This window comes from Alligator mississippiensis, chromosome 2, assembly GCF_030867095.1.
Source record: "Alligator mississippiensis isolate rAllMis1 chromosome 2, rAllMis1, whole genome shotgun sequence".
NCBI classification, from domain to species: Eukaryota; Metazoa; Chordata; order Crocodylia; family Alligatoridae; genus Alligator; species Alligator mississippiensis.
In genome coordinates this window covers 71,005,762-71,029,669 of record NC_081825.1, presented here as the reverse complement: position 1 = coordinate 71,029,669, position 23,908 = coordinate 71,005,762, and the positions used below count along the sequence as shown (strand labels likewise).

Genomic DNA, 23,908 nt, shown 5'->3' with positions numbered 1-23,908 from the left:
TGCCCGCTCCTGCGTTAGGTGTGCCATTTAACTTTTGATAGTGGAGGAGCTTGTTAGTGAGAAGACAGGACTGGCAAATGATGTTGATGAAGGAAAAAGCAAGTGATAACAGGAAAAAGGTCAAGAAAGACAAATAATATAGAAGAAGAAAAGTCAGAAAACAAAAGACACAGAGACCAAAACATTCCACAGAGGAGGGCACCTCTTTATTGACACACCAGAGACAGTACCTCTGGAAAAACAAGGTGGGACACAAGTTGAAATAAGAGCCAAATCACCTGAAATAAACCTCTTTCAAAGTTTTTAACTCCATTTATTTATAACAGTTTGTGTTTCAGATTCTGTGACATAATTGTCTTTTTTTTAAAACCAAATGTGCATGAAAACAAAGTCAACCAAAAAGTTAAAACAAAAAACAAACAGCATGGGGAAGTTCCTCATAAATTTCAGTGGACACTTCCATTTGATGATTTAAAATGACTTCCACCAAAAAATATTGTAGGCCTCTGCTAGATGTAAAGGAAACCCAGAATAATTGAAACCAAATGACTCCCTTGATGTCTCCTAGTATAACAAGGACAGGATGAAGGAAAATAAACTGTAGGCTGTTGTTCATTCTGTGGTTAGTTGCTTGTTTTGGTTGTCTTTCCCCTAGCCTCTCCCCTTCAGGTTTCATATATTGTTGCAATGAAAATTATTCGCTAGTCTTGAGTGCAGTGTTCCATTGTAATCCTTCTAAACGCGGGGTTGCTAAAACATATTCTTCTGCCCTATAAAATATGCCATAAAGTTGTCCATCGGAGTTAGTGACTTAAATTGTTTCCCAAATGCGTCCTAAATATACTCATTTAATCATTCAGTTTTCCAGTGTTGAAGCAAATTACCATACCTATGCATTTATGCTAATATAAACTTTAAAGTTGAATCAGTAAAGTTATCAAACACAGTCATTGGAGGAATAGCAACAATTATACATTTGCTTAATTGAAAAAGCTAGGAGTAGTTTAACATATATCATAACACACTCAGTTCATCTTGTTTGTATTAGAACTGTATTTTGATAAATCTCACAGAATAACGGAAAAAATCACTATACTAAAGAACCCATCCTGCAATTGCCTCCATCTTATAGAGTCGATATGCCTCCTCTTGAGCTTTTGCACAGGGTAGGGAGGTCTGCCCTTGCAGGATCAGAGCCTAAATAACCACGCAGGGGAAACAGTGCAAATGGTAATATGCAAAGTGAGCTACTGTATTTACTTACCAACCACATGGCTCCTTTTCCCCCTCCAAAATGGGCGTGTGTCTTAAACAAGGAAGCTAATTTTAATTTGTTAGAAGCAGGGTGGAATAGAGCAAGCAGACACTATGCCTACTGTCAACCCAAGAGGGTTGTTACTTCTTGCACCTGCAAACAGCAGGGTTAGGATCCAGTGTTAACCCTCTCAAAGCTGTTGGTGAGGCAGTAGCTTTTGGCTAAAGAGCTTTTGAGCTGGCTGGCAGTGGGTGAGCTGCTGCATGCAGTCTGTAGTATCTTGAGGCTTATGCAGAAGTAGTACTTATTATTTACAGGAACTTATATAAAGAACTAGTTATAGTAAAAAAGTAACAGTCTTGCTGCTGCCCTTGCAAGAGTCTAGGGCCCAGCCTTGTTGCTGTCCTGGCACGTTAGGAAGTCCCTGTTGCCTTACCCTGACTCTTCCCTGGGATGCTGCACTTACTGGGCTCTCTGTTACTGTGTCACAGTTGGGCATGACTCTGGAAAAATCTTTTCTTTTACATTGTGCCTTCCAAAAACAAAGTGTATATTGTATTTGAGGCTATGTAGCAAATGAGAAAATACAGTATTTGAACCAGAAGTGATGGTAACCAACACTTAAGTCATAGGTCTCACCAAAGAAGTCAACTATCAAGTTAAAAGAAATTGAAACTTGGGATACTTGGGTTCAGTTCCCTGTTTTAGCACAAGACTCCTAGCATGACTTTTGCATGAGGTCACGTGGGCCTAAGTTCCTTTGTGACTCTTAGTCGTCTTTATGCTTCAGTTTTCTGTAAAATAAAGAAACTGCGCTTCCAACCTTAGGATTATTGTGATGGTAAATGCAGTAAAAGGTAGTAAAGCGGTTGGATACCTTGGTATTGGGTTCTTATAAATACCTCATCCAAAATTATGGTTGTGACAAAGCACTTGACCTAATCACTGCCAGTATGTTAGCATTTCTCTCTCTTCAGGTTACCTGTAGTTTTATACATAATATATAATAAAAAGATGACTGGTACATTATTATACTTGACTGAGAGCTATATACTTCCATCTCTTAATGTAGAGTGCTGTTTTCTATAGGTGATTGCCCTTGAACTGGTGGTATTTGCTATAGATCAAAATTACTAAAGAAATACAATACCACTTCAGCCTCATTTTTGATATGTTATCAAAGACTTGCACTGATGTTAACTTTACTGATGAGTGGGCTTCTCCAGACTTATACTGCTACAACTGAAGTCAAAACGCAGTTCTTGCATAGCAGCAAGTTTTACTGTTTTAATTTAAAACAGTCATTTGGTAGGCTTTTAATAAATAGAAACTTAGTGTCTCAGGTGAAGGGTTTCAAATAATGTCAAAGAGACCATTTTGACAACAAAGTATTTTGAAACAAAAGGACAGTTTACTTTTTTCCTTTTTTTAATCTTGAAAAGGAAGTGCATGTATTTGCATTGGAAAAGAACACTGAAGACGGACAAAGGTTTTACCTTGTGACAACATATATTGAGCTTTGGTTCTATTATAAGTAAGTATTTGATAAGCAGCTCTCAGCTGCTCTGTGCTTTGCTGGGGCTGGGGTAAATGCAGTCTGGCCTTTAGAAACATGATTTTGTCACTGGGAGACCGTATCAGGTAGCCTTGTGTGCCAAGCAGAACTTGACTACAAAAGAGAATCTGTTTTTGTAGAGGGGGTAAAAAAACATCATTTTAGAGTGTCAAGAGATGACATAACTTATGCCTTCTTAAATAAATAACTTAAATAGCACTTTGCATAGAAATGTATCACACAATTTGTGGTTTTGTCTTTTGCTATATAAATCTCAAAGGGGATTCAACTTAATTACATGTGGTAAATACAATCTGGTAAATATTAGCAGTAATATCTGATTACTGAGAGAATTTTCAAAGTCCAATATTCCTTTTATTTAAGCTATTATCATCATTGTGTGTGTGTGGGGGGGGGGGGAGGGGTGTCCCCTCAGTTCAGACATCAACATTTAATTGCATCTACTTTTCTTATGTGTGAAAGTCATTTATTTTGCTTTCAGGTTCTCAGTGCTTTCTATTTGCATTGTAAATTATCTCAGGGGTATTTCTGTGTTTCTAAAATTAGCTTTCATAAATCTTTTAATTCATTAACACATTTATGTTGTCAGTACTATAGATTTTGTGTTTGTAACTTATAGGATGCTGCCAACAACAGGAAACAGGGTGAGATCACTAAAGATGAATATACCTCTTCTGCTCGTGCTTGTAGGGAGGCAGTTAGGCGGGCCAAAGCTACCATGGAGCTGAGGATGGCAACCCAAGTAAAAGACAACAAGAAATTGTTTTTTAGATATATAGGGAGTAAAAGGAAGGCCCAGGGAGGAATAGGACCACTGCTAAATGGGCAGAAACAATTGGTGACAGACAGGGGGGACAAGGCTGAACTCCTCAACGAGTTCTTTGCCTCTGTTCCTAGGTGAGGGGCACGACAAGTCTCTCACTGGGGTTGTAGAGAGGCAGCAGCAAGGCGCCAGACTTCCATACGTAGATCCTGAGGTGGTGCAGAGTCATTTGGAAGAACTGGATGCCTCTAAATCGGCAGGCCCGGATGGGCTCCATCCGAGGGTGCTGAAGGCACTGGCCGACATCATTGCAGAGCCACTGGCAGGAATATTCGAACGCTCGTGGCGCACAGGCCAAGTCCCAGAGGACTGGAAAAGGGCTAACGTGGTCCCCATTTTCAAAAAGGGGAGGAAGGAGGACCCGGGCAACTATAGGCCAGTCAGTCTCACCTCCATCCTTGGTAAAGTCTTTGAAAAAATTATCAAGGCTCACATTTGTGAGAGCCCAGCAGGGCAAATTATGCTGAGGGGAAACCAGCATGGGTTTGTGGCGGGCAGATCGTGCCTGACCAATCTAGTCTCTTTCTATGACCAGGTTACGAAACGCCTGGACACAGGAGGAGGGGTGGATGTCATATACTTAGACTTCAGGAAGGCCTTCGATACGGTATCCCACCCCATACTGGTGAACAAGCTAAGAGGCTGTGATGTGGATGACTGCACAGTCTGGTGGGTGGTGAATTGGCTAGAGGGTCGCACCCAAAGAGTCGTGGTGGATGGGTCGGTCTTGACCTGGAAGGGTGTGGGCAGTGGGGTCCCGCAGGGCTCGGTCCTTGGACTGATACTCTTTAATGTCTTCATCAGTGACTTGGATGAGGGAGTCAAATGTACTCTGTCCAAGTTTGCAGATGACACAAAGCTATGGGGAGAAGTGGACATGCCGGAGGGCAGGGAACAGCTCCAGGCAGATCTGGATAGGTTGGACAAGTGGGCAGAAAACAACAGGATGCAGTTCAACAAGGAGAAATGCAAGGTGCTGCACCTAGGGAGGAAAAATGTCCAGCACACCTACAGCCTAGGGAATGACCTGCTTGGTGGCATGGAAGCAGAAAGGGATCTTGGAGTCCTAGTGGACTCCAAGATGAACATGAGCCGGCAGTGTGACGAAGCCATCAGAAAAGCCAATGGCACTTTATCGTGCATCAGCAGATGCATGACGAATAGGTCCAGGGAGGTGATACTTCCCCTCTATCAGGTGCTGGTCAGACCGCAGTTGGAGTACTGCGTGCAATTCTGGGCGCCACACTTCAAGAAGGATGCGGATAACCTGGAGAGGGTCCAGAGAAGGGCAACTCGTATGGTCAAGGGCCTGCAGACCAAGCCCTACAAGGAGAGACTAGAGAAACTGGACCTTTTCAGCCTCCGCAAGAGAAGGTTGAGAGGCGACCTTGTGGCTGCCTTTAAGTTCATCACGGGGGCACAGAAGGGAATTGGTGAGTATTTATTCACCAAGGCGCCCCCGGGGGTTACAAGAAACAATGGCCACAAGCTAGCAGAGAGCAGATTTAGACTGGACATTAGGAAGAACTTCACAGTTCGAGTGGCCAGGGTCTGGAACGGGCTCCCAAGGGAGGTGGTGCTCTCCCCTACCCTGGGGGTCTTCAAGAGGAGGTTAGATGAGTATCTAGCTGGGGTCATCTAGACCCAGCACTCTTTCCTGCTTATGCAGGGGGTCAGACTCGATGATCTATTGAGGTCCCTTCTGACCCTAACATCTATGAATCTATGAACAAGTATTTGTTAAGGTTTCTAGTCTCAAAATTCATATAGGAAGTTGTACAGGACATAATAGGACCATTCTTTCCAAAAGTATTTTCTAATTCTTTTTTTCTTACTTTGCTAAGGAGGAATATTAGATTTTTAATATGTTAGATCAGGGGTTTCAGATGTATGGCATGTGGGCCTGATTCAGCCCATGGAGCTGCTCTATCCACCCTGCTATGCTAATGGCAGGAAGTTGGGGGCATGGCTGGATGGGAGTGGCCTGTCCCAGAATCTAGGGCCCTTGCACCCTGGTAGACATAAGAGTGGCTTTGCCTGTTGACACTGCTGCAGTCGTCCCTCTGCAGCTGCTGACCTCTTTGCTGCCCTATGCAGAAGCTGCTTCTGTGGCACAGGACACGTGGCCGTGGCAACAGCTCTGGGTTCAGCACAGGACACATAGTAGGAGCTGGAGCTGTGCTGCATGCCATGGGTTGGAGCCACAGCTCTGATTGCCACTGTCACTGCAAGGCCCAGGCTGGTACCTAGGGTTGTATTCAGCCCACAAGGAGCCCTGTGGCTCAGATCTAACTCAGGGAACCAAGTGAGTTTAGCGCTGTTTTAGATGATTGTTTATTGTTCATGAACATGTATAATAAATCCTGAAACTTTTTTTTTTTACTTGACAGAGGTCAGAAATCAAGTCTGTTTCATTGTTATGAAGTAATTCGTGAGAAAGCTGTTTGCAAACTTTATTTTGATTTGGAGTTTTATAAACCAGTGAATCCGGGCGCTGATGGCAAAATGATGGTTGCACAGTTAATTGAGGTAAAGATGAAACAGATATTACAACATAATATAGGTCTCTATATTAATTACTGGCCATAAGATGGAAACTAAGAAAAAAAAGTGAACTTTTTGTTTCAAGTATATCATGGCTGCAGTTATACAAATAGAATAATAATTTAAAAAAGGATTTCACATTTAGTGGATATTGAGGATAGCACCTTAAGCTCTGAGGTAGTACTGGCTTATTAGGGATTTCAGTGGAGTTGTGAAATTCACTTTAGAAGCAATAGTATGAGACACTATCGTAGGCTTTTTAGGAGAAACTGGAAGTTTGTTGTCCAGTAGTATCCTAATATTACACCCATTTGGTTTATGAGGTGTGATATGTGTTGTATTTCTTTTAGCTATCTGAGCTATGAAATCAGTCTGTCTGATCCAAAAGGAAGAAAATCTGTGCTCACAACTGAAACTGATGAGGTCTTAAATGAAGACAAAAATCTGTAGTTAGGGCAGGATTTATGGACACCTTTTTCTAGCATTTTACAGAAATAAAATTTGTGTTTTATATTTTTCAGCTTTTTTGTAAAAATCTTGAAGAACGTTATGGAGTTAAATGTTCTGCTAATGATGTCTTGAACTTGGATTCCAGCACTGATGAAAAATTCAGCCATCATTTAATATTTTTACTCCATAAGACAGCATTTAAGGATAATATACATGTTGGTATGCATGTTTTTTCCTTCTATGAGAAATAAAATGCATGTTTGTATCTTTATTGTACAGACAGACACTTTAATATTAATGGTGGCAGGATCATAAAAGAACAAATGTTCATTTCCAGTTAGGATAACTAATTTTACTTATATTTCATTATGCTTTGACTCGTCTTCTGCTTATGTTTTTTGTTAGTTTTCTGTGACTAGACCGCTAGTTTAGTTTAGAATAAAACTTCTGAATGTGTCTATGTACTATATGTACAGGTTTCCCTCGATTTATGCGGTACATGCGTTCCTGGGGCACGGCACAGCCCAGTGGCTGCAAGCAGGTGGCATCCACCACTCCCAGGGCTGCAGCAGGGGCAGGCAGTCCCCTGCAGCCAAACGAGCAGGCTGGGACCAGCCCAAGTCTGCAGTGGCTGCCAGCCTCAGCCTGCTCTTGTCCTGCTTCAGACCTGGGAGTACTGGCCACCTGCTTGCAGCGCTGGGGTGTGCCATGCCCCAAACCACCTGGGGCACCGTGCCCTGAACCTGCCCGGTGCGGTGGAGTCCAGCAGCTGCAAGCAGGTGTCCGCTGCTCCCAGGGCTGTAGCAGGGGCGGGCAGCCACCTGCAGCCAGATGAGAGCAGGCTGGGGCCGGTGGGTGCTGCAGGCTTAGGGGCTCCAGGCTCTTCCTGACGCTCTGCCTGTCTCCACCCCAGCCCTGGCTGCAGCGGCCTCAGGAGCAGCCGGTGCCAGCTGCCTGCACCAGGGCACGGTGCAGCCCAGCAGCTACAGGGAGCTGGCATCAGCCGTTCCCACGACAGCTGCACAGAAGCTGGGGTAAGTGGGGACAGGCAGAGCCCCAGGGGCCCCAGGGCACAGCGCAGCCCAGTGGCTGATGGCAGCTGGTACTGGCAGCTCCTGGGGCTACAATAGCTGGAGCTGGGGTGAGTGCCACGCCCCTCACCACCCAGGGTTCTACTTGTCCGCACTCACCCCAGCCGGCCCCAGGAGCAGCCGAAAGGGGAACATATCCCTATTTCTTGCATTATAAAGTAGGTTCACTTTATGCGAACTAGATTTATGTGGCATTCTCCAGGCCTATGCTGATTGCATATATACGAATTTGCCTTGCATATAACGAATTTCGGGTACAAAAGGGTCATCGCATAAGAGCGAATTCAAATAATTTGAACCCGCATAAATTGAGGGAAACCTGTACTAAAACATCACTGAGGCTGGTTACAAGTTAGATAACTCATTTTGTAACGTGCCTTCTCTTGCGAAGGCTGAAGAGGTCCAGGTCCCTCAGTTTCTCCTCATAGTCCTTGTCCTGTAAGCCCCTAACCATACGAGTGGCCCTCCTCTGGACCCTCTCAAGTCTGTCAACATCCTTCTTGAAGTACAGGCACCCAAAACTGGACACAGTACTCCAACTGCGGTCTGATCAATGCCACATAGAAGGGAAGTATCACCTTGGTTCTATTTGTCATGCATCTGCTGATGCATGATAAAGTGTGGTTAGCTTTGCTGATGATTTTGTCACACTGACAGCTCATGTTCATCTTGGAGTTCACTGTGACTCTGAGATCCCTTTCTGCTTCTGTGCTGCTAAGAGAGTCACTTCCCAGCCAGTAGGTGTGCTGGATATTTTTGCACCCTTGGTGCAGCACTCAGCATTTGTCCTTGTTTTGTACTGCATCACTATTGTGTACTGCCCACTTTTTCAACCTGTCCAGGTCTGCCTGCAATCGTTCCCTACCCTCCAGAGTGTGCACTTCACCCCACAATTTAGTATCATCCACAAACTTGGGCAGAGTACACTTCACACCCACATCCAAGTCACTGATGAAGATATTGAAGAGTACAGGTCCAAGGACTGAACCCTGTAGGACCCCACTACCCACATCCTTCCAGGTCAATTCCGACCCATCTACTACCACTCTCTGGGTGTGACCACAGCCAATTTGCCACCCACCAGACTTGTAAACAACTATGTCACAGCCTCTTAATTTATTTATGAGTAGGTTACCCCAGGTGGGGTAGGGGAGTTCATGTTAAAGGACTTCAAATTAAGCAATGTCCTGAAATGTGAAAAACAGAAGACCCCTTTTCTTAAATCTTATGAGGCTTATGAGGAAAGGAATCAAATTCACAGCCAGCTAAACACATACAATCTCATTTATGTCAGGTGATTTAGTTTAATTCATGCCAATGATAAATATGGTTCAAAGAACACTCGAGAGTCAGTTGAGAAATAACTGGGGTGTGATTCTAACATGAGGCAATTACAATCTGATTTGAGAAATAGAAAGAAAGAGGGTGGATATGAATAATACAGAAACTAAATCTAATTTTCTCTTCTAGTCTGCTAGGAAAGCACTTCTGGCTGTTGATCCTGTATATGCCACTGCTACTAACCAAGCGCAGGAAGTGGGGAGGAGGAGGACACTTCTGTATTTTAGCCCCAGTAGGTGAAAGGTTTAGGCACTTACCTAGAAAACAAGAGACCTAATTCAGGAGCATCTTAAACTTGTCTCTCTCTGACTTCTCAGCACAGTGCTTTAACACTGCAGGTTAGACATTATTCAGCTCTTCTTTTGAAGCTGACCACCTGGGGCCCTGGGCAACTGAAAGAGGGAGATGTATAGGACAAGAAGGAACAGATCTAGCTGGAGGGTCTGTGGCTCAATAGGATGGATCTACTCTGGAAAGGAGCAGGTCCTGGACCTTTGCTCTCAACGGGGTGGACAATTCCCCACTGCTCTCCATCCATTTTATACGATATTATTAAATACATGATTCGGTCACTCAGCTTCAAAAGGAATGTTGGAGAGGGAACTATAAAATGCCTGACCCGTGCTCTGGTGGTTTGAGTGCTGTGAGGTTCAAATGTTCTGGATAAGAGAAAACCAGGCTCTCCCACTTCCTGGAGAAGTGCCTAACCACATGGTTATTGGGGTTAAAGTATGGGAGGGTTGCCCCCCTCTTGCTATCTTTTTTCCTTTTGTGGTAGCCACATACCTTCTTGACTAGTGTGTAGCCTACTGAGTATGTGCAGTAGCCATGTGAACACCTATGTTTTGCTGGAAATAAAATCACAAACTGTGCAACGATGCCAAAAAAAGTCCACTTGTGCAGCTGGAAAACTGCCTTTTAGGTGGAAAAAGTTTCTCCCCTAAGCATCTGATCCTGCATTGATGCATATGAACTATCTTAGCAACTTTAATAGTTGCTTACATTCACAAGTGTTAACAGAATCAGACTTTCAATTGACTAAGAATGTGGAATGGTGCTTGTGGTTATTGGGGACCCCTAATGGAGCATGCCCCCAGGGGCAGCTGTGGTGCCCCTGAAGGTCACACAACACCCACCCTCCTACTCCAGTTCTCCTTTACCCCCCTTGGCCTCACCTTTTCACCTGTCACACCCTGATGTTTAAGTTAATAAATAAATATATATATATATTAGGAGGTGTCATGTTCCATCCACCCTGCTCATTATCAGACTGCCAGTCTACAATCCTTATACCCTAGATTGGGCCTCTGGCTCTGCCTTTCTGTCATCGGGGCTCCCTGGCTCTGTCTCACTTGAACAGCAGGGGTGGGTACAGGTTTGTGGGGGGCTGTTGGTGTGTGGGTATGTGGGGTGAGGGAGCGTGTGGGTGGGTATGGGGTTTGTGGGGGAAGGGTGGCTGGGGTATGAAGGGTTGTAGGTCTGGGGGCCCGCATGTATGGCAGTGCAAGGGGGTTGGGTGTGTGCACATGTATGGTGGGGTGTGCATGTGGGACTGTCCCTATGAACACACACACACACACACTCTCTCTCTCTCTCTCTCTCTCCCCCTTATTGCTCTTTCTTTGTGTCTGTCTGTCTCTCTCTCCCCCCCACATTGCAGGGATGCATACACATACACACCCTCCCGCTCCTAGCCCTAGGGTACCAGTGTGGGCCCCATGCTCTGGTGATGCAGCAGGGGGCCACATAGGGCTGTAGTGGCCAGCGGGCATGCAGGGAAGCAGTGAAAGCTGCGGCAGGCATAGGCTTCTGGTTAGGGAGGGGGCTGGAGGTGGGGCTGTGCTGGCCTTCCTACTGAGTCCTGCCAGCTTCCTACTGCCCCCGACTGTCATCTTTGACAGGCAGCCAGGAGCAGATAAATATGGTGATGGTTAGATGAAGCTACAATGATAGCACTATAGTCTTCCTCCTTGAAATATGTTGATCATTTGACTACTGCCTCAGAAGAAATAGACTTCAATAGGCCAGGATATGCTTGCACTTGTTCTCCAAATATAGTACTATTTAGTTTCCTGTTTTAAAATACTGTAACCAAAATGTGTGCAATCCTTTTAAATGTTGTTTTTGCAGTTTTTACAAACAAACTTTAGTTTCTGTTAGAGTTAATGCCAGAACTTGGATTTTCAGTGCTTTTGGGTTTCAGATGTGGTTGGGCATTGACATAATCTATGAAGAGCAGGGAGACACTATGCTGCACCTTTCATTTTAAATTCTTTGCACAAAAGAGGAAATGTATTTTTGTTGAACAAATAAGACTCTGATCTATATCTTTTCTTATTATTTTAAGGTAATTTTGTGAGAAGAGTTTTGCAGCCTGCTCTTCGGTTAACTAAGACTAAAGCTGCTGCTGTGATTCCAGAAGAGGAGATAGGTCATGTTTTCCAGTCTTCCAAAGCTACAGCTGAATTAAATGGTTCTCCTGTTAATTCTGTAGCAGTAACAAATGCTTCTGGGAGTTGGCAGTCTTGCACGTGCAAAACGCTGGACACTGAGACTTCACAACAGAAGGAAAAATCAGAATTTTCCTTTCTGGTAGTAAATGATAAAGATGGAGGCAGCCAACTTTTTGTGGATATGGGTAAATATAAACCTGAGTCGCCAGCATGACGATGAGCCAAATTCTGCCCTCATCTTGTGTAGGAAATATAATAATCACAGCTGTCTAAAGCAGGGGTTGGAAACCTACAGCCTGTGGGTAGGATTTGGATTGTTTCTGACCCACAGAGCCAGGACAGCGGCAACATTTGGCAGTGGAGGAATTTATGGTGCAGGGTACTATGCAGTGGCATGTGGTGCATGGGGAGACATTAGTAGTAACCAAATTGTAGGCACTGGCCTGTCTTAGACTGAAGTTTATTAATTTGACCCACTGCTGCTCAAAGGTTGCTGACCCCTGCTGTAGTGCAAAAGAAGAACCCTCCTTTCTGGAGTATATACGAGTCTCAAGAGAAATCCTTCTAATGAATGATTTGGTGTACCTTTAGGGGAGAATTTTGGAGTAAGGGCTCTATACCTGAAACTGACTAGCAATTGAAATACTCGTCATCTGGATCAGTTTGCTACCATGTTAAAAAACAAATAAGTTGCTGAATTTTGAACATAAAACTTGTAGTTATTAAAGCAAATAATGGTTCATAGGAAATACTTTTTTTTTTAATACACATATAGTTAATGGCAGACAGCAGGGCTATAGGTATATGACCATGACACACAACTGTACAGAGCTGCACAAGCCAGTTTCAAAACCAGACATAATGGAGCTGTGGCAGCACAGCACTTTATCTGAGCTAACGTACCTATTTTTCCTCAGGTATAGTTAGTCTGATTTGTCTGCTGTGCTACTGGGACTACACTGCCTTTAGAACTTGAGCTGGCCTGCCAGTTGACCCAAGCGTCTCTGTACAACATTACACTGTGTCATGTAGATGTACTCCAAGTGCCTGTGTATCAGAAAAATAGCTGCCTTTATCAAAATATAAATTAATATTGTTAGGAAGTAACAACTGATCTGCCATAGCTACTTATAGTATAGATTTTTCTCCAATTTTTTTTAACCTTGTGTTATAAAGTTTTGGAAGACTGGCTTGTGGGCAAGAGCCTTACAAGCTAGTCCCTGGCTCATACAAGTATGTTTCAGCAGTAATGCAACATTATGGACACTAATCTTTTTATCATCCACTGGCATTTTTTTACCTTACTATTGTGCTGTTATTCTGTGATAAACAAGTGCAGTCAAGTGCCCTAGAATGGAACTGTGACCTCATCCATGTTAACAGTAACTGCTACAGCAAACTTAGCATATAAAAATTAAGGAATACAGTTATGTAACACAACAAGTGGTTAACTTCAGATATTAGCTTTAGCCAAATGTGAGAGAGAACATAGTGGACCATAGCTTACAAAGTCAATGGTCCAACATCTCTCCCATTATATAGTTGGTCCAGTAAGTGATAATCACAAAAATCTGGATCACCTTACCTCTATAAAGTGTCAGAGAGGGAACAGGACTGAACAGGAAGATACTGAAAGATGAGATGAAATGCAGTGACAGAACTGAGGGGGGAAGGGAGGGATATGCTTTTAACTCCACTGCTTGTCAGCACTCTGTCCTTTTACTTTTGCACAAAACTGAATTCAGCCAGAAATTAAACCTTCCATTTCCCCAGTAGTTTCAGAGCAGAACTTGTCAAATCATATCTCAGACATTTGAGATGAGAATTGCATTTTTCTGTCTACAGTGTTTATGTTGTTTATAGTGTAGATATGATACGATCTGTGATGCACAAAGGACAGGAAACAAAGAGCTAAACTGTGTATCTTATGTAAAATAGTTGTGGTTAAGGGACAGGGTAGTTAATGGTAAACTAGCTTTTATAAAATAACTATTTAAAACAGAGACTGGGAAACAATATTTAGAGCTAATTGAACTAGTTAGTTCTTTTGGTACTAATCTGTTGTTTGGTTTAATAAAATGCCTGGGCAGCAATTTGAGCAACTGGCCTAATAAATTGATAATATGAAAGTATGTATTGCAGCAGAGAAGTAAAGCTTACACTGTGGGTGTTGAAATGGAATCAGCAACACTTTGCTCTGCTCAATTAGACATTTGTGTATAGTGTGCAGATGCTAAATGTTATAAGGAACCTGGCTGACTCCAAATGTGTTAAGAAACATTTATCTTTTTATAGGAGTTTATACAAAGAATAGAAACTTTCGGCTGTATAAATCATCAAAATCTGGAAGACACGTGATTTTGGAAATAGCAGAGGATAACAAGTTTGTGCCTAAACTCAAAGAGAATATTTCTGTTGAAGAGCAGTATTTCCTTTCCTCTTTGGTCTGCAACATTAGGTAACCATTTTGTTGTGCTGCAGTTTAGCAAACATCTAAAATGTAAACTTTAATAACATTCAGAGTTGTTGGTGGGCTGATACTCTAAAGACATTAGTACACGATATTCAAACAAAGCTCAGTTACTAGTTTTAACAGATTAAGTTCTCTGGTTATTTGGATTTCTGACACAACTTTTTTTGGACTTATCTTTTAATGTGCAATGAGTTTAGAAAAACCATTTGATAGTTTCTGAAGTGTCCCCTGATTTTAAAAAACAAGATAAAAGGTATTGACTTGTCAGGTGAAGACAAGTGCCAGATAAGTGCTATATTTCTAGTACTGTACTCTAAATTTAGACGAGATTCTGAAATGGTTCTGTATGTGCAGTTAAAGACATTTGGCCTGGCATCCTGAATATGTAAAGTAAAAGGAATTGTTCTGTACACAAGCTTGAGGATTAGCAATTTTTTCCTCAGTGCCTTTTCAGCTAGATATACAAATTGCAATTTATGATCAAAGGAGATCAGGGGATAAAGTCCTTAAACCAGAAGTTCCCAACCACTGGATCATGGCACAAACCCCGCCCCATTTGGACCCATCTGTCTGCCTGGGTGACCAGCTTCTGGGGTCACAGATGAGCTTCCGGGGTTAAAGCCAGGCAGCGGGGGAGCCCAGGGAGGGAGGCAGCTGGCTCCCCATGTCCCGTACCACTCCCGCCAGGCCGCAGTTAAAAAAAAAAAAAAAAAGTTGGGAACCACTGCCTTAGACTATAATTTACTGAGCATCTTCTATGACGGGTGGGCAAAATATAGTTGGAAGGCTGGATCCAGCCCACCATGCCCACCAACAAATTGTGCTGGCCTAGTCCTTCTGCCCATGAGGGTGGGAGTGAGGTGCCCCACGTGTACACTCCACCCCAAACATACCCAATTGTGCCTTGATCCCACCTTCGTGGGTGGAAGGGTCCAGCCAGGCCAGCGTGCAGTTTTCACACGGCTGCAGCCCCTGGGTATGTGCTCCACTTCCCGTCTTCCGCTGGCTCTGAGCAGCAGGTAGAGAAGCACTGGGGGCAGAGCTGCAGCTGGGCAGGAGCACTGAGTGTGGGGCTGGACCTGGCAGAGCTCGGCTGGGCAGCGTGTGGGAGGTGTAGGAACCACCCCCCCTACACTGCCCCCATGGCACACAGCCCTGACAAGCGATGGCAGCAGCAGCAGGTGGGGTGCTCAGGGCACAGGTGCCTGGCGGAGCATGGCTCCAGCCAGCACTGCACAACACAGTGAGGGGTGCAGCCTCCCCTGGGCCATCTGTATCACTGGCATTTCCAACCACTTGCGCCTGGTCCCCATGCTTGGTGGGCACAGGAGGGAAGCCCCATGCACTGCAACTAGCTGCCTTCCCTGCCCCCCCAGGGGAAGGTGCCTGGGGCTTGCTTTTTCTGCCCTGCAGCTCTGGCAGGGAAGGCAGCTGGCTCCAGCACGCGGAGCTTCCTTCCTGGGCTCGTGGACTGCAGGGGCCACGTGAGAGTGGCGGGGAGCACCGGTGATACAGACAGCCCAAGGGAGGATGCGCCCCTCACTGCCTTGTGCAGTGCTGGCTGGAGCCATGCCTCGCTGGGTGCCAGCGCCCTGAGCACCCCTGGCTGCTGCTGTGCCATGGTGGGAGTGCAGGGGAGTGGTCCCCGCTCCCCCTACCCTGCCTCACACCCACAGCCCCCAGCCATCCCCTATGTCCCCCTCCCACACACATGTACCATACACACCCACACACAACATGCCAACCCACCCACATCATCACACCCCACCATACACAAGTCCCCCCCCAAATATGCAAGACTAAGAATGCATTTTCGAGTTATTATTCAATCACCTCTGTGTACACTACGTAAAATCATGACAAAAATATTTTTCGTAATAAAATTAAGTTATAGTAGGCATTTGACTTTTAGTGTATGATTTAGTTTGTTTCTGTTTCTAAGATGACAACTCCTCCTTCCAAAAGGAGCATTTCCAGGGGGCAAGGAGAGGGACTTCCAGTGGCAAACATTAGGGGTGGGATTTCAGTCCCAAGATGGTGACAATGGGGGGGGCAACTGTCAAGGGCTGGGACTACCCATGTGACACTCGACAGCTCAACAGAACTCATTAAGCACCCCTTAACCCACAATAATTGCCTGCCCCTTATCTATGAGAAGCCAGGTTGTTGCAACTGATAATTACTGCAGTGGAATCTTATTCTGTCCTCTCTTTTGGTAGGTCCTCAGACATTGAAAAAATTCTAACCTGTGACAACCCAGATGAGAAGAGAGGCACATCTATGCACTTAAGTAGTAATATTTCTAGGAGCCCTTCAGGTAGTTTAAAAACTTGTTAAATGCATGTTTTTACTGTAGAGAAACAATTTTTCTGAACTATAAATGCCTGAATCATTTTATCATGCATATTACAATGCACCTAACTTCTCTCAATGTCCAACTGTTCAAGTGATGATCTGCATTTTGGTTGGCTTATTACATGTAGCAGAGAGAAGTAGTTAGCCATGTTAATCTTAAATCAGGCAGAAGGCAAGGTAGATTTGCACTTTACATCTCTGATTTAGTTAGTCTGTAAAAACTTTCATAAGCTTGCTTCATCAGATGCCAAGAAGAGACTGCAGGAAACAGTTCCTAAATAGAAAATAGTGATTAGACTGTAAAGGGTAGGGAAGGGGGAAGAAAAAAAGGGGACAGTGATGGGAGAGGCAAGGTGGGTAGAACAGAGGGAAACTCATGAGGGACAAAAGAGTTATAAAAGCTAATCCAGAAAATGGGATAACCTGTAGTTTTGGCTTAGCACGGTTGTAGTCTGTGCATGTTTTCTTTTTCCACAATTTCCTATTTAAATTGTTTTTTAAAGTTTCATTGTCTAAGAACAGCTACTATTACACTGACCATTCCAGACCCAGGTCAGTGATCTGAGATGTGAGTAAGGCTAGTAACTTAATAAAGGGTAAGATTTGCTCATCCGTGTTCATCCAGCAACAGTCCAACTTGAAATTGGTAGAACTGCTTGCTGTATAAGGTAGTAATCAGACTATGTTGCATAATCTAGCTCACAGTGAGAATTTTGCTATTCATTTGAACATTAAGCAGTTACCAACTTCTAAAGTACAGGACCATCTTCTGTGGTGATTACAATATGCCATTACCAAGTGTCCTCAGAGGTCAAGCAAGAAAAACTTGTACAAGAGTGGCTTTCTAAGAGATAATACCAACCATCATTAGGCCCAATTCTGCTTTTATTTTATAGTAATGAGTAGACTCATAGTGATTAATAAGAATAAAGTACACTTCAATTCTTTGAGCCTGTCTAATCTGTAACAATAATTCTGTGCATTTTAGTTTTAACAGATCCCATAGAAGGATATCATTATTCTCCCTATCCTGAGGTTGACCGCTTTGTCCTTTCTTTAGTTAATAAAGATGGTGTTCAAGGAGGTAAGATGCACCCTTTTCTTTTTTTGAGAGAGAGAGAGAGAGAGACTCTACAAATGTCACTGATTCAAATACATTATTATTTATTTTCCAGGGATACGACACTGGAATTATTTTTCCCTGGAAGAACTTCTTGTTTATGACATTTCCAGATATCGCTGGTGTGAAAACATTGGAAGAGCTCACAAAAGCAACAACATAATGTATGTTGTTTAGTACTGTCCCTGAAGGAGATATACTTAATGCACACATTTTTATAAAAGAACATCACAATAAGGAATGCAGCTTATTTATGCTTTTGCACTATTGAATGAAAACTCAGGGTAGGGGTTGTCTTATGTCCTTTATACCACTTAGTAAAACAGGGTTCTGACCCTGATGGGATTCTCTGTGCCACTCACTAGAAGCAATAAAAGGGAAGATTTTCAGTATAGTAGCTAAGATTGCCTTAAAAGTTGTTCTAAGTTGAATTTTGCTTTGTTAGTTTCTCAAAGCAGTAAGACAAGAAGGCATGCTAATGTCCAGTTACCATATTTGTGTGGTTCTTCTGTTCATGAAGCCTAACAACATGACTACTACGGTGTGACCATCAAAGCATAATTTGAGATTTATGACGTTCTAGAAGGAAGAGGGGCAGGCCATGTTAATATTGTTGGAGTTACAAAGAGAATTAACTTCAATTTTGTTAAAATGGCAAAGATGATTCCTGACCCTACTGCAGTAAAAGTTTGTTATTGACTGCAATAAGGTATCACTCCAAGTTTTTGGTTAACACTGTTGAGAAACTAACAGCTTTAAAAATGCTAAGTCAGTTTTACTTGGAACAGAAATAGTTATACCCTGGACAAGTAAATGCTGCTGGTGACTTGGGGGTGTACTTGGTAGCCATGTTGGTCTGAGACAAAAGACATACAAAAAACTAAAACTCTTGGTTCCAAAATGATACCTTTTATTAGACCAACCGGAATCATAAGCTGATGACTTGATGTTGTGAAGTTGACTGTGACTGCAAATGACTAGACGTATGATTTTTTAAAGGCAACATGTCTGATTGGATCCAAATTTAAGTCCACTCCATTTCTGAGGGCATTTATCAGTATTTAAAATACTGAATGCATGATATTTATTCAAGCATATCTAAAAAGTTCTGAAGTTCTATTGTATGGCTTTCTTCCATTTCCCAGGGAATTCATCAAATGCACAAATATAAAAGGGGAATAATGTGCTAGGCAACAATACTAAAGAAAAGGATCTGGGGTGATAGTGAACTATAAACTGACTGAATCAATGATGTGACACTTGCAAAAATGTTACATTTCCTTCTGAGATGTGTTAGCATACATACCAAGTAAGATATAGAAGAAAAATTGCTCCAGTCTATCCTTGGTAGTAGTTTAGTCTCATCTGGAGTACAGGGTCCAGCCATGGGCCCTACACTTCAAGAAAAATGTAAACAAACAAAAATCCAGAGGAAAGCGACAAGCACAAGTAGAGCCCTACCTAATTCACAGCAGCTGCCCACCGATTTCGCAGACAGAATGTGGGGTCTGGCAGCCATTTTGGGTAGAGTAGTGCCCCCCGCCCGATTGGCTGAGGGGACCCAGTGGCCCCCACCCTGTACTGCTGATTGGCTGTAAGGGCCGTCTGTCATGCAGCCCCACCCCTTGCTGCTGATTGGTAAAGGGCAGAGCCACATGACAGGCAGCTCTTAAAGCCAATCAGCCGTGAGGGGCAGCAGCCATCTTGCTGGCAGCACTTTGAGCGGGTAGTCTTCCTGGCAGGCTGCCACTACACCCTAAGGACTGCTTTTTACTTTCTGTAAGCCTCCCCCCGCCCCAATTGCACTTGTGGGCAATGCCAGATTTTACAAAATCTGCAAAATCACAATTTTGGTAGGAACTGAGCTTTAGTCTCAAAGAAAGAGACAAGAAAGGTGCAGACCTTCAGGTATGCAAGATTATTTTCCATGCCCACAGGGGAGAGGACAAGAAGTGGTTTGCTTAATTTTGCAGCAAGGGACATCTAGATTAGATATTAAGAAATATATGAACTGTCAAATACTGCAGCAGCTTACCCAAATAAGTCATAGAATTTCCTATGTTGGAAGCTTTTTAAAATGTTAGACCAGCCGTCAGCAACCTTTTTGCAGTGGCAGACCAGACTGACTTGGGTCAGGTCTGAGGTCAGAGCTAAGACCCAGCTGCCACTGCCGCTTCTCCCTGCTGCCCTGCAGTAGCATAGGCACAGACCTCCCCCCAGCTCCGCTGGCTGGATCCAGTGACTCCATGGGTCATCTTACATAGCTTGCCAACTGCTGTATTAGAGCATATCTTGGCATAACTCAGGGGTGGGTAATTATTTTGGGTGGAGGGCCGCTTATTGAGTTTTGGAAGCCATTGAGGGCCGCGTGACAGGCAGCCCAGGACAGATAAATATAAATTTTCTAAATTTTTTAGGGGCCCCGCAGGCTGGATAGAATGGCATGGTGGGCCACGTCCAGCCCGCGGGCTGCATTTTGCCCACCCCTGGCATAACTGATCCCGCCTCAATGGAAGGAGAGGGCTAATAATGTCTTGAGGTCCCTTCCAGCCATGCACTTCCAGAAAACCGCAGAAACATTATACAGACAGAACGAACGTAAATTCAAACAGACGCTTAGCTGAATTAATTTCAAGAGGAAGAGATTTAATTTACGCTTTGTAACCTGTCTTAGTCTCATGTGCTATTTTAATGTACATTTGAGATTAATTGTTTCTCTTTCAAAACCTTGGCTTTAATTCCCCCTTCCCCCCAATTCCTTTATATTCAATATATGCAACATGATCTCCTTAGCTGTATGCTGTTACTGTAAAATTACATTAATATAAAGGTTGTATTCTAATTGCAAACAGGACAGATTCTACTTACAGTTATAGATTATGGGTGTAATCCTTTAAGTCTTTGACATAGTCTCACTTCAGCAAGGCCGGGATTTCTCCCTCAAAATATGTGTTGTGTTTATACTGTTAAACGTTAGCCAACATACTCATTTGTATTTCAAGGATCCTGATAGATCTAAAAAGGGAAGTTTGGTATCAAAAATGTCATGACCCTGTTTGCAGAGCGGAAAACTTCAAGTCAAAACGTGAGTATTTTTTTCAGTACATTTTAACATCTAAACTTGTATTTAATAATTTTTTAATTAAAAAAAATACTATATTTGATTTAGGGTCTCCATTACCACCTGAGATATGCCTCCCATTTCTCTTCAAAGAGGTATGTGTGTTTTTATTTCTAACTACTGAATAAAGTAGTTACAGATACAGGCCGGGGGCTGATTGGCTGTGCAGCAGCTCTGCAGAAAAGGACCAGGGGGTTACAGTGGACAATAAGCTGAAAATGATCCAGCAGTGTTCCCTAGTTGCCAAGAAGGCTAATGGCATACTGGGCTGCATTGGTAGGTGTGTTGCCAGCAGATCAAGGGAAGTGATTATTCCTCCCTATTCAGCACTGGTGAGGCCACATCTGGAGTATTGTGTTCAGTTTTGGGCCCCCGCTACAGAAAGGATGTCGACAAATTGGAGAGAGTCCAGCAGAGGGCAATGAAAATGGTGAGGGAGCTGAGGACATGATTTATGAGGACAGGCTGAGGGAACTGGGCTTATTTAGTCTAGAGAAGAGAAGACAGAGATTTAGTAGCAGCCTTCAACTACGTGAATAGATGATAGAACAAGGAGCAGTGGTCTCAAGTTGCAGCAAGGGAAGTTTAGTTTAGATTATTAGGAAGAACTTTCTTACTAGGAGGGTAGTAAAACACTGAAACAGGTTACCCAGAGAAGTGGTGGAATGCATCATCGGTGGTTTCTAAGACCTAGCTAAAAAAGCCTTGGCTAGGATGATCTAGTTGGGGAATGGTCCTGCAGGGGGGTTGTATTAGATGACTTCCTGAGGTCCCTTCCAACCCTAATTTTCTATGATTCTATGAAAGATTTAAATTAAATGCCAAAACTACCATGTCTTATAGCCCCATAAAAGCCTTACCTACATTAAAGTGTTAGATTGTACAACCCTTGACATTATTCTTGCAACCCTATGATGTCTATGGCAGTGGTTCTCAACCTTTGGTACCTTATGTATCGCCTGCTGATCAACACAGCAAAAGTGAAACCGGAAGTCCCACCATGGCACTTCTGGTTTCGCCACCAGGAACCAAGTCCCACTTTTTCCACTGTGGCCGGGAGCAGTGCAGCCTGCGTGGGGCCTCCCTCCCTATCCCCCGGCACACTGACGCTGGGGAGTGAAAGCTCTGGCACACCGGACACAGCGGGAGGGGCAGTGGTCAGAACTTCCAGCCTGAACAGGTAAAGAGCAAAATGCAGCACCCACGTACCCCCAAGGTTACGCGTACCATGGGTTGATAAGCACTGGTCTATAGCACTAATTGTAATGGGGTCAGCAAGGGTGCTGACAGACTTACCTTAACCATGCTCTAACTGATTGAGAGGGAAAGGAGTAGCATGAGCTGTCAGCTTGCCCAACCTGAGCTGGGGGGTTGGGAAATGGAATGGAACCCCCTTGCCTCTTAGGCCCCCTCCATACCCCAACTGGGGTAGCTGGGGGGGAGGGACCATGAGGGCAGAGGCTCTATTCCATCCCCTCCCCTCCAGCTCCAACTAGGCAGCAACCCCAGCCAGCAACTTGGTGCTGTTTCCCCCCCTCCTACCCTCACACTGATAGCCCAGCCCACAAAGCACAAAAAATTAACCGTAGGCAACACAAGTTGCCTAAGACACACTAAAGCAGAATACCTTCATCTAATGCCTCATTTGAGAGGTTTTTTTGCATGCTAGACCATTTAAAAGGCGCTCTGTAGCTGTGTATATGTGCGTCAGCACAGCTATAGAGCACTTTTAGGGGCCTGAATTCATGAAAAATATAACTTGTGTAACCACCCCAAGTGTTTGGTTTTTTTTAAATGTGATGATAGTATAGCAACTAAAGAAGTGGTAGCGTAGACTGGACATAATTTTATCTGTATCTAGACAAGTCTTGTTTATAATAGTGAAGAAATAGCCAGAGACTAAACTCCTGTGCTATCTAACTCAGTAGTTCTCAACCTATTTTAGACTCAAGGCACTCACTAGGTTCAAGGCACACCTTGGAAAATGCCAGCCCTTAGTACAAAAAATAACAATTCTGCTGTTGCAAAGGATTCAGACCACAAGAAGTCAGGATGTTTTTAAAAGTCTGGATTCCTATTTGAAATCTCTGGGTTTATATCTTGTGAATCATGTTTGCATGCCGAAAAATGCTAACATTGTGTGACACACCACAGCTTCGGCGCTCAAGTTGGTTAGACCCGTGATTCTCAACCAAAGTAGTTAAATACTCCTTGCAGAGGCTTTTTTTTTTTTTTTTTTAAGGTTAGGGATATGCTTGAGCAAATAAGTCAACTATCCACTGCAACACAAAACACCATGGAAATACAGCTGGTATCTATGTAGAACTTAAATATTTTTGCCCTAATATACTGACAATGATTCAGTCTTAAAATGGCACAATATTAAACTAGTCAGTGACTTAAATATAACATTGTATCATCATTTTTTAAAAATCTCTTTCTAATAAAGCATTTTGAAGAATATACTTAATGCAAGACTCCTACATTTTTAGAGTATCTTGCAATTGATAGCCTGAATTTTGAAGATAATAGTTTTTCAGTAACACTTAGTAAAAATTCGGTCAAAGTAATTCCAGTTGTTAATCTGTTTTACATGTAGATATGCAGTTAAAAGTCCTGTTTAAGGTATCAAAGGTTGGTAACTATACACAGTATAAGCTCTTAAAGACAATGTCAAGATTTGTATGTATATCTTTATATTAAGATTAGTTTTCCAATACTACTTAAGTTATCTGTAGGTTTTTTCCTAAGTACCTTAAGATTGGCAGAGCACTTTGAAAACAACAAACTTGCTGCTGCAGGGAAAAACATAAGTATGCATGAAACATTTGCTCTAGCTGCTTCTATACAGACTAGCCAATTGCCTCTCAGGAATGATGGGGAGTGGGGGGCAGGGAGGGAACTGAGCGCCACCACCCTGTGCTGCCACAGTCTCCCAGGGTCGGGGAGGGGGAAGCTTGTCCCACTGTCCCCTCTGTCCCCCTCAGCCAGCACCCCGTGCTGCTGCCTGTAGGTTGGGGTGGGGGGAGGCAAGGCCAATGGCGCTGGCCTCGCCCCCTGCTGCAGCGCCACCTCCTATCCGGAACACTCTTGGAGCACTCTGGTTGTTTCAGACAACCAATCAGAGTGCAAATAAAGCGCTACAGACAGACAGACTACAGCTTTTATAACATTAGAAAAATAAAGTTAGGTTGCTAGTAAGAATGTTCTTGAGTATGAGTTTTCAAAGTTTCTTAGTTCATCCAGAGTATTGTAAGAGCAAAATTCTACTTCCAGTGAAGCAAGAGCTGGCTTCTGTAGGATTAG

The 23,908-nt window shown here is 43.5% G+C and overlaps 1 protein-coding gene across 5 annotated transcripts in view; it reads left to right on the top strand.

Moving 5' to 3' along the window:
- Nucleotides 1-23,908, top strand: part of PRIMPOL (primase and DNA directed polymerase) — a 32,417-nt gene that overhangs the window by 3,848 nt on the left and 4,661 nt on the right. For 2 of the 5 annotated variants that reach the window (XM_059721839.1, XM_059721838.1), the window contains 9 exons: nt 6,045-6,183; nt 6,720-6,867; nt 11,428-11,718; nt 13,829-13,991; nt 16,226-16,323; nt 17,350-17,445; nt 17,537-17,645; nt 20,484-20,566; nt 20,651-20,697. In XM_059721839.1, coding sequence (XP_059577822.1) covers nt 6,160-6,183; nt 6,720-6,867; nt 11,428-11,718; nt 13,829-13,991; nt 16,226-16,323; nt 17,350-17,445; nt 17,537-17,645; nt 20,484-20,566; nt 20,651-20,697 — 1,059 coding nt within the window. In that variant the 5' untranslated portion in view covers nt 6,045-6,159. Of the gene's footprint in view, nt 1-2,697; nt 2,790-6,044; nt 6,184-6,719; nt 6,868-11,427; nt 11,719-13,828; nt 13,992-16,225; nt 16,324-17,349; nt 17,446-17,536; nt 17,646-20,483; nt 20,567-20,650; nt 20,698-21,627; nt 21,783-23,908 lie in introns of all 5 variants that reach the window. The other 3 variants (XM_059721836.1, XM_059721835.1, XM_059721837.1) reach the window with 3 other exon arrangements.